Genomic DNA, 11530 nt, shown 5'->3' with positions numbered 1-11530 from the left:
TGGTATTGGCTGGAACATCAGACTCAATCAAATGTACTAAGACATTTTGACTATGAGTGTTGCTAAAGGCATCTGTAGAAGAAAATTGAACTGCTGTTCAAACTATGGCTCGAAATGTAATGCTATTGATGTATTATGTTGTTGGTTTACATATTTTATGTGGTTAATTCAATAAATACATTAATCATACTGATGTTTTTAGTTTATGATTCTTTCTTACCCAAATCTGTAACTTTCTTTCCATGATTGTTTTCCTATGACTTTCTTTCCTATTCAAATCTGTACTTTCTTCCCTAAGTTCCTTTCCAGGACCCCGCTAGTAATAGAAACCCAGACAATGATCGGGTATTTAGAGTATTTTTGAAAAAACAAATGAAACTTAATGCTTACGTTAAATAGTTACGTATTTGAATAGTTATACATTATTCATACTGATTTTTGAGTTTATGACTGTTTTCCCACGTCTTTCCTACCCAAGTAGATAACTTTTTTTCCTTCATTCCTATTCAAAACTCGATTACTAATAGCGACTCGGGCAATGCTCGAGTATTTACAGTATTCTTGAAAGAAAAAAAGTCTAACTTAATGCTTACGTCATATATTTACGTCAATCGTATATATACGTATACGCATAAGCATCATCTTCAGTCATAGATTCACGTTCACGTAGACTCATTTTTTCTCTCGACATTTTGGGCCTAAATTACTGATGATCATCAAGGCAAGGGTGGTAGGATTTAACTCAGTCGGTAGAGCGCACTGGTATATAAAAGGCGGTGAATACGTGTTGTCCTGTCTATGGGGAAGTGCATATAAGAGATCCTTTGCTACTAATGGAATATTTTTTGCTAAGACCACAATTTAAAAATGAACAAATATTTGACATCCAGTAGCTGATGATTAATAAATCAATGTGTTCTAGTTGTGTTGTTAAACAAACCAAACAAACAGAGTAATGGTTATCATCAAAAGTGTTCTTCCTTCCTGCAAATACGGAACTAAGCTGTGACCTATATACAAGACCAGATCACTGTTTGCAGTGACAAAAGAAAACAACCAAGGTCAACCGAAGAACTAATTCCAACTTGAAAGTTTCTATTTCGAGTGACGAGAAATGTCTGCCAAGTCGTATCAAGATTTGGCGGGCATTTCAAGGTCGTATTTGACATGACATTCCCGCAGACGATCTTCTCTCTAGTGTCTTTCTATTGAAGTGCCATACCACACGCCTATCAAAGACAGCGGTGTGCTCCACTCCATGATATAAACGACAACCTTTGATGATGCCCTTGTATGAAGACAAGCCTTTGAAGCCCTTGTATAAGAGAAGGCCAAATGGCAAGGGGGTTTCTCTCCCGCCTGTTACCGGCTACGGTCGGACTGCTGGTACTCCCTTACACCTGTCAGTGCAGTCGGTTCCTCCTTCACCAACCCCAACCCTTTCCTGTCCTGGACTGGACGGAAGAACCGGCTGAGGCCGGTACTTGTGCCCAGGACAGGCGTGCGCTACAACAGCTTGCATTGAATGTGCACGTTAAACAATTTTCCATTCCAAGGGGGTTTCATATCTAGTAGGGTTCACACTGAAACGTATTTAGATTTGACTAATTTTCAGATATGTAGAGTATGTCCTTGAACATTATTTTTTAAAAAGTGACTAATTTAAACAAAATTGAATTAGCCATATACTGTATGTTCTTTGTATCAACCAACAGCAGTTGGCTAATTTGGCTATGGACTAGATGTTCTTGTTTACATGTGCGCGAATTGCATGTTGTAGTATATTGCGAGGTTAAGAAACGTCTGTTATTTTTATTAAACAACTCTAATAAAGAAACGTTCAATGTATTTGATAACAAATTAAATTTATTCGGGGTCAATATTTCTTCATTTCATCACTGACCCACGCCATCTGTTGGCGCCCATCACGATTATTACCTGCGTAACCTTGGGTATGGTTTTGGTTTTGTAACTCTTTCACCGTGCAATGTGCTGATGTGTGACCTTTTTGCACTCAACACCGAGTATCGCCAAACAACAGGAGCATCGCATACAAAAAAAGGAGAAGTATAGGACACAACAGTGATGAGTTGGTAAATGGTTACCGAGTACTTGTATAGTACCCTAGTAAATTTGAATGACAAAATTATTAACACTTTCAAAATCGTATCTCTGTACAAAGCAAAGCCAAAATGAAGTTTAAACCCTATTGTGACTGCTCCCTATAATCCTAGAACTACCTTCAGTCAGCCGTTTTTCGCAAAACGTTTGCAAACTGTTTTGAATGGTTGTTGAAGATGTCATTCGGTTTAATGTGTTGAGTAAAAAACAGTCTATGTGTTTGTGAAAGGCGGACATATTTAGCCCCACCGGTGGCACCCGACACAGTATAGCCAATAGTAAAGTTATCGCTCGTTAGATACGTTTTGAAACAACTCGTTCTTAGATAGTATCTAGTGGCCACTCATGTAGTATAATTTGTCTCTAAACAGCATTGAAGTGAGTATCTTACAAAATGATCGGGGTGGGAGTGGGACCGGGAACGAGGGATGAACACGTGGCAGCTGGATTAATGGGACTTAACGTGAAACAATATCTTGATTATGAACACCTACCACATTCTCGTGACTGCGGGTCGTCATCAGGCTGACGTGCACAGGGGCGGCTACACGATGTTTCTAGGAGGTGTTGCAACGACAAAAAATGCACCAAAGTACACAAATATACATGATATAAAGGCAATGTTCTCTCAGAAACACACCCAGCCGACCAATATGTTACATCATTAAATTAAATTCATAAAGTTAAATTTTGTTTTATTTAACGACACCACTAGAGCACATTGGTTTATTAATCATCGGCTATTGGATGTCAAACATTTGGTAATTTTGACTCGTAGTCTACCGCGATACATTTCCCCCATTACCAGCAAGTAGATATACCAGTTGTGAGGCACTGGTTGGGACGGGAAAAACATAATCAGAGAATGGGGCCAACGAGGTTAGATCCTGCTACCAAAGCACCTCATGCAAGCGGGTCCCTGCGCGTGCTGTAACCTCACCGTGGTGCAGGGGTGTAACATTCTCTTTGAGAATGGCCAATACAGCACAAATCCCCTTGTTTTCCTCGGGATACAATTAAAATTTTGAATAAAAGTCCGTATCTATCTGTGATATTTGTATTTTTACACAGTTCTTTACACTGTGTTTTTATTTAAATCTTGAATTTTTATATTGATGGTAATATATTGATCATCACTTTATTTGTTTGCATTACCATAGTTTGACACCCAATAGCCGATGTATTTTTCGTGCTGGGGTGTCGTTAAACATTCATTCATTCATTCATTCTTTTACTCTTGCAAGCGCCCTTACCGACTGAATTAGAGCCCGCCTTCTCAATAAATTCATACTTCAGCCATTAGATTTTACGGAGCACTTTAACTTTAAATTCACTAAAATGGGGGTGGGCACCCCAGCACCCCATCTGGATCTGCGCCTGACCACCAATCCGTCGTCGATCTGCGCCGTGTCCGTCAACACTGGACGACGTGAGCATACCGGTACGTCAATCAGCTCTCCCCGCTGAACCGGGCCTCAAACTCGTCACGTTGCAGTCAGAACGGCCACAATAGGTGTAAAATTCATCACGTGCTGCCCCAGTTCCACGGCATTGATAACCGTGTAACGTCGGCGGTTAATTAGTTCATTACCTACTAACTAGTACTAGGGTTACGGTTATCGCACATCAAGTTATTACGTCATACGGGTTTGGCAGATCCAGAGTGTGATCACCCCTCTCGCTAGCTTGAATCACCTCTGAGCCCTCACCTACAACATATTAATAAGCGGAGGGCTAGTTAGTGACTTGAGCTACCTTTTCGCGGACTTTAAAGTGCCTAGCCTACAAATAACGCGTGTGTGTTTGTTGGGGGGTCAGTACCCCTCGCCCCCCCCCCCCCTCAAAAAAAAAAGAAGAAGAAAAAAGAAACCAACAACAAACAGAAGTGATCAGAACGACAAAACCGTTTTCCGCGATCAAGTCCGTATCTCTGTACAATGCAGTCCAATGAACTGTTGGCAAAATAATGGTTGATTTCACGAATCTCTATCTAGTGCCTCGTCTATAGGAGGACAGCCACTCCCGAGGAGATCCTTTACTGTACAATACATCCTTGCAGCGCCATAAAGAGGACTGCCACTCCCTGACTGGTGTACTAAATCAAAACTTGCACAGAATATAGCTAATTGGTATAAATATAGTTTTGATGACATGCACTCATGAATCATTGTCAAAATGAATACAATAATACATGATCTTCTTCAACAAGACAAAAAGGGAAATTAAATGGGAAACTTTTTCGTATTTTTTTTTTGAGAGGTTAAAAAAAAGAAGTAATTCATTAACCCTCGTAAAATTATTTGTATTTGTCATTCGCGACAAATGAAAGTATTTCATTCTGGACATAAACTTCATAAACGGTAATTCGTTTATTATTCTTTACACAAATCCTCTCTGTGTTTAGGGAAGATGACTGGTTTATTTTAAAGAGCTGATATCAAACTATCACCGATATCAGGTAAACCGAGATGTACACACAAACAACTGTCACTGGGTTACGTGCAACACGTTTGAAGTGGTATCAGTAATTTTACTAATCTAATTTTACGAGGAATTTATCTCATTTACTGACTGACAAAACGCAGAGACAGATGTTTAAATGCGCAATAAAGATTTAAAGTCATTTTTCGGAAATGGTAAATCTCACAGCATGTTGTAGTTTCGCATAGAGCACCTTGTTATTTATGTAACTGATTTATCGTAGACATCGTGTTTTAGATAAACACTGATGACACAAGTAATTTTATTGGCCAACAAATCACTGACGTCATGTTTTTAGATGAGCATTGATGACTCAAGTCATTCCATTGGCCAACAAATCACTGACGTCATGTTTTTAGATGAACATTGCTGACTCGTCATTCCATTGGCCTACAAATCATTGACGTCATGTTTTAAATGAACAATGACGACACAAGTCATTATATTGGTTGAAAAAGTGCCGACATTATGAGTTACTTGCATAATGAAAGTCCCAAGCAACAGTTGTTGTATTAATAATCGCGATATAACGTTTCAGACTCAGTGACATCAAATGACCCTACACACAAATGATAGATAATCAGTTTTAGATAAACAATGACGTCATGCACACCTTAGCATATATATCGGGACCGTACCTAGCTAAAATAAGGGAAGGGGCATTAAATAAAAATAATTTGGGCACATTAATATACTCACTTCTCCATATAGAAAGGAGAAAATTAAACTAAATGTGCACATTTTCAGGGTGGTGATGGTTGGTGGTGGGTTTTTTTTGGGGGGAACTACCCCCTTTTACCCACCCACTTCATGCTAGGTACTGTTTCGTATATCAGATTATATATGAAAAACAAAGAACAAGGGTGTACATTTGTTTACATTTATTTTCACACGTATCACAATTCCTTACTGACAGAAGACTAACGTAATTTTACGACTTCCTTCTGCGAGAAGCAACAATGCAGAATTAAAGGCACGTTTTCCACCCCTACTCCCACCCCACCCCCTACCATTACCGCCATGACGAAACCACAGCCGGACTTCTCTCTCGCCATTGCCAACGTGGCCATCTGTGAACTGTCCCACCCTATCTACAATATACCACCCTACCCACCTCGCCATATCCAACCCTACCTTCCTTATATAATATCCACCCCAATCACCCCAACATACCCTACACCATCTCCATAATTATAAATTTTACAACATGCTCCTCATTTCATTTTTGAGATATGTGGATAAAAAATACTCTCCTCCCCATCCTCGTTATCATACCTTTAAAGCTACGTTGAATGCACATTAACGCCAACTCTACAGTTGTCAAATGAATGCACTAATACATCCCTCTCTCCCCCCACCCCCACCCCGTTACAGGCCAGCCGTAACAAGATCCTGTATTACAGTCATGTGATTGGATTTTTCATATATTCATTGTTACTTCAAATGCAGTCTGCTTCTGGCTAAATGTAACAAATCCGGTTTCTGTATACACACACACAGAATGTTATGCATAAACATGATATACTGATGGAAAGAAATAAGGAAACAGAAAATCGTAGACAAATTTAAGTTATTGCTAGCGTAATAATGTCTGTATTTCACACAAAGTTATAAAGTGGGGATTGAATGTCAGTAATATCGAACTACCAGTAACACTGTCAACTCCTGACACCATGGATTGAGGGTTTTGGTTGTTTGCAGTCTTTTTTGTGTGTGTCTTTTTTTCTTCTTTTTTTTGTTCGTAATAATATTTGCGTGATCCCGTATTTCTTTCTATCAGTATATCAACCGGTCTAAAATATGAATCATGTTATGTGTGAACTGTTTTAGTGGGTATACAGCAAACACTTCTGGACATTTCTCCAAATTGTTTTTAATGATGACTTTATGTACATCAATCCGTTGCATTAATTGCACACAGCAGCTTTTATGAATGTAACATCGCTGAATCGCCTCTTAAGAGGATTCGAACCACGCACGTCCAGAGCTTTACTGATCGAGCTAATATATAGAACAAATCCCACTGCTGGTACCAAAAACTAAATTATTTCACACTGTTTTCTTTTCACTGTTTATGTAAGTATGTGCCAATTATGAACCATGAAATGACTACAAAACCTGAACGATTTACAATGTAGGCAAATGTTTTTTTTGCACAGTAATATCATGACTATGAGTATACGTGTGAACGCCAGTACAGCCGCTACCGCCGCTGTTGCTGCTGATGATGCTGATAATGATGTACCTAGATATCAAATACTGTTGTAGTTCATGTCCATCTGCCATTCTGTCACACACATTGCTTTCTTCACGCACCCTGCTTTCTTCAAACACATTCAGTCAAATGTGTAGTTCTTCATGCATTCATTCTCTTTTTATTTTACTTAATAATCCAGTTTAGGTCCAAGCTCGTTAACCTGGGCACATACCTCAGCCATCTGGGTTGTATATCCAAGCCAACTGTTAGTGCAATCAACCATTTGACACGTCCGTACATCATCTAAAGGTTGAAGCACATCTATCTTGGGTACATCCTTCGAATTTCTCAGCGAGTGTGTCCAAGACAGGACTGTTCATGCATTTTTTACTGTTTTATTTGCTCACCCACGTATATCCTTTCACTCATTCACGCACGCAGACATCTACGCAGGCTTGCAATTCGGTCACACTTTCACATCTTTCACGCGGGAATTTTACACGTCACATACATTTTTTCTGTCTTTTCATTCCATTCATCAATTTCTCCATCACATTCTTCCATTTCTCGATCACACTCCTTAGTCACTTTGCTCTTGTGACAAGGCTATCTATATTGTTTTTTTAAGTTAAATTATACATGTACACACATATATAAGTTACAATGAACGCATGACGGCTCGAAGTGCGCAAATGGACGTCTGCATCCTATTGCACGGTCCAACAAGGAGGAAAACAAACCAGAAGTGAGCGTCGTAGACAAGAAGTCATAGAAAGCAGGCGATATAAAGTGTTTTCTCGATCTTCAGTAAGAACTAAATGTATTTATAATAAGAGGGAAACGACAATACAGTTAGTTTTATGACTGTTGGACCTAAGTCCGATTTCTGAATGTTTAGTTCTTACCAGATTAAAACTGGCTGTTCTTTCAGAATGGCTTCGAAAAAGCAACATATTTCTCACTTCCCTTCAGCTCGCACTAGCCAAATTTTATTACAGATAGAAAGTGCTTTCTTATTTCAAATAGTAAAGAATTTATGTTTCAAATATAGATAATATATTAATGATACACTTAGAATTATCCTTTATGTAGTTACGTGGGACAAATCTCAAATACAAAGAATTAATCTTAATTTACTATTGACCATAAAGTTAGATACTTAAGAGTAAGTGATTAATAATAACAAGTTGTCAGAAACCAGATTTTAGAAGAGTTTTGAGAAGGAATTCAAATATTCTTTTTGTAATCAAACGTTTCTAAAATGGTTTCTTTTGGGACAAAATGTGCAATCCTTCATCTTAGCTCTGTCGTACTTAGCACACCACGTTAAAATAATTAGAACATGCAATTAAAATCATAAATCATAAATTAAATAGAAAACTAGCATTCACTTCCGGTTTGTTTAGTTCTCACTTGTCCCATTGTGATTTAGTGGAATCACAAACGTAACATTCCAGAAAATAATCCATAAATAAACGTAACAAACGTCTCAGTGTGTCCAATACAAAAATACTCTCGGTCAGAATCTAATAGTAAAGACATATACATGTCCGATGATGAGTGAAATACACAATGCAGATATATATACTGTTTGACGTCACAAATGACATCGGCATGACGCCATGTATGTATTAACACACGCACCAGTTTGTAGTTTTCACAACAGTTTAACAGCAGACCATTAAACTAGGCGACCAGGCTGTTTATATATACAAGTATATTATTAACGTCAAACCACCCAGGTTGCCAAACCATGTATTTGCGTAACGCAGGCAGTGGGTGTCTTTTGTGTAGATTAAAATTTCTACATGGCAAATCATCGCCTAAGCGTTTTCTAATACGATACACAACATGTCCGTTTTATAATGTGGTCACCTCAGTCACCTCTTGTCATAAATGAACCACAATGGCCGCTGTGTCACGTAATTCACATCCAATCCATTTTGTTCCAAAAAGGGACGGTGTATTTGTGCGACTAACACACATCAGACTCGGTTACAAAATGATATAAAGTAGTTGTGAATATCCACATCGAACTGAGGGATCCACAATAGTTTGATATTCGGCATATCAGAATATTGGCATCATCCATCTCGCTTCCTCTTACCCGTAACCCTTCTCTGTTCCCGAGGAAGAATCGACATCCATCACAAAGCCTGAACCTGAACACCCGTACCATACTCGGGCCATTTTTTTTGTAATGGGCAATTAGTGTACTATGCACATGTTAGTCACTGGAGTTTTGAAGTCTGCGCTACGCACCTGGCGCTCCGCGTTCTAGTATGAAGGGTAAAGTTCTCCCTCGACTCCCTCCAGACTGATGCCCCCGATGCCCTCTCTGTCTGTTGACCGCCTGCGACTGTTGCTTATGTCTCAACTTATGAATCTGGTGCAACCTAATTTTCCTTAACTTCCTTTTACGTTTGGCCTTTTCACATTTTCTCTTATACTTAGTTGGATTGTCTAACATTTGTCTTAATATTTCGCAGTCGTATTTGCACCTCGTCCTGTATTTTTCAGGGTTTCTTTCCAACTTTCCAGACAGAAGGCGCTTACACCACCGCCTGCGCCGTTTTCTCGTCTGCTCGCGCTTCACTTTATCCGGATCTACTTTCGGCCTGTTTGTGGGCGAAGAGTCTGAATCAATCACATTGAACTCGCCAGATATGCATTCCTTTGACGATTGCACAGAGTCGTTTTTGTAGTCTAGTGGTGTAAACTGGGACATTTTCTGCGATTTGCGGGCCTCTATCCCTTTCCTTGCCTTGCCCGACCTGTCGATCCCGATGTAGAACTTAGTCTTCCTCTCCCTGTGGGAGCGGTGATGGTAGACGTTGTACGAGTGGTGGTAGTTCTCTTTGAAATAACAGTCCTCCGAGATCTTATCCTGTAACAAAAAAAGTAAATAATAATATTGTTTCATTTCTGAATCGCAGACTCAAAACGAAAAACAACAAACAAACAAACACAAAACACACACACACACACGCGACACACCCTTAAATGAAACACACCGCCACCACCACCACCAACAACAACAACAACCAATACAAATATATATATATATATATATATATATATATATATATATATATATATATATATATATATATATCAACCAATTGTGGACAGCAAAGGTGCTAAACCAGACGACTTCCAATAATGAGGAACTTTAACACGGTGATGCATGGGAAGCAAAGAAATTGTTTGGCTTTGTTTATGAATACCACTAGAGCATATTGATGAAATAATCATCGGTTACTGGATGTCAAACATTTGATAATTCCTCATTAGCAGCAGGGGATCTTTTGTATGGTCTTTCCCACAGAGAGGGATCGAACCTACTACCCAAACACCAGTGCAAATATATTCAAATTAGTGTATATAACAGCATGGATTCTAGATGCTTCAAAACTAAACTTGCTACCCCTACCCTTCCTTCCCCCACCCTTTGCTTACTTCAAGTGATGCTGTCTGGAACCAATATGACTCTCCATACCATCTAGACATAACTTCGCAAACATCAAACAACAGGTTATGAAGTAGTACGACTTCAAAGGATCCAGGCAATGAGTTTGTATCGAAAACACGGTGGTGTTTAGTTTCAAGGGAAAAAAACTTATCGTGCTTAGGGCAGTTGTTGGAAAAACTGAACTGGGATAATACCGATAGCTCTTGACGTATTGAAAAACGTGAATTGGCCTCATTTACAAAGCCTGTTTTTGTTTTTGTTTTTGTTTTGTTTTGTTTTGGTGTGATTTCTTTTTTGTGTTTTTTTTGTTGTTGTTTTTTTATAGTGTTTTTTTTTTTTCTCTCTCTTCTTTCTTTGACGGGGAGGGGGGTTCTTATATTCGTTTAACTACATATATTTACAATGCTAAAACAGGCGTCGTAAATTAGGCCGTTGAGTTAGTATTGAAAACGCAGTGATGTTTAGTCTCAGGATAACAACAACACCAGTAACAACAACAAATGATGATGTTTCGGACAATGGTTGAAAGAAGTGAATTGCGCTTAAGGTCTTAAAAAACAAACAAAAAACAACAACAAAAAACCCCCAAAAACGTGGATTATAAAACAATATGAAGTGGTTCAGTACAAATATACTGTTGATAGTGTCTGCGTGGATTGCGATGATACGAGTAGCGCTTGGGGTACTTTGTGAACATTAAATACTCAACTTGACATTAAACTACAAACCACAAAACGGGAATGTCTTGTACGTAAAACCTACAACCAAGGGCAATATACACGACCTCAATACATAACCTCAGATCGTTTGCTTTCTTCGGGCTATTGCATGACGAAGCAAACCTACATGCTCAAGTTTTTACAGAATTGTATGATAAGAAGGAATAGGTAACACTATATCCATCCAATTACTTCACTCACTTGACACAAGCATAATGCATGCCAACGCACACCGTTAATATTTTGTATCTATTAACCTGAGGAGTGTTTTTATAGATATATCTACTTCACATAACGTCAGACTCTTAACATAATTACCTGAACAATTTTTAGATCATAGGGAAGAATTTTTTTTTTTTTTTTTTTTGTATAACCAAAAATAAATTCTTTAAAAACTGTTTATTACTGGTCTCAAAAGCTAAACAAAAAGTGAGTTAGACAGTCGTGCTAAGAGGATGATGATAAGTTATATCACTGGTATTTTAAGATATTATGTCGAATAATTGCTTTTTTCTATGTTTTTGTCTATTAGCCGAAGAA

The 11530-nt window shown here is 38.5% G+C and overlaps 1 protein-coding gene across 1 annotated transcript in view; it reads right to left on the bottom strand.

The window, feature by feature from the left end:
• Nucleotides 1-5468: 5468 nt before the first annotated feature.
• Nucleotides 5469-11530, bottom strand: part of LOC121376014 — a 29053-nt gene continuing 22991 nt past the window's right edge. The window contains exon 5 of the mRNA XM_041503774.1: nucleotides 5469-9686. Coding sequence (XP_041359708.1) covers nucleotides 9054-9686 — 633 coding nt within the window. The 3' untranslated portion in view covers nucleotides 5469-9053. The remainder of the gene's footprint in view (nucleotides 9687-11530) is intronic.

This window comes from Gigantopelta aegis, chromosome 6 (genome assembly GCF_016097555.1).
Source record: "Gigantopelta aegis isolate Gae_Host chromosome 6, Gae_host_genome, whole genome shotgun sequence".
Classification (NCBI taxonomy): Eukaryota; Metazoa; Mollusca; class Gastropoda; order Neomphalida; family Peltospiridae; genus Gigantopelta; species Gigantopelta aegis.
This window is presented reverse-complemented; position numbering and strand designations above follow the sequence as displayed.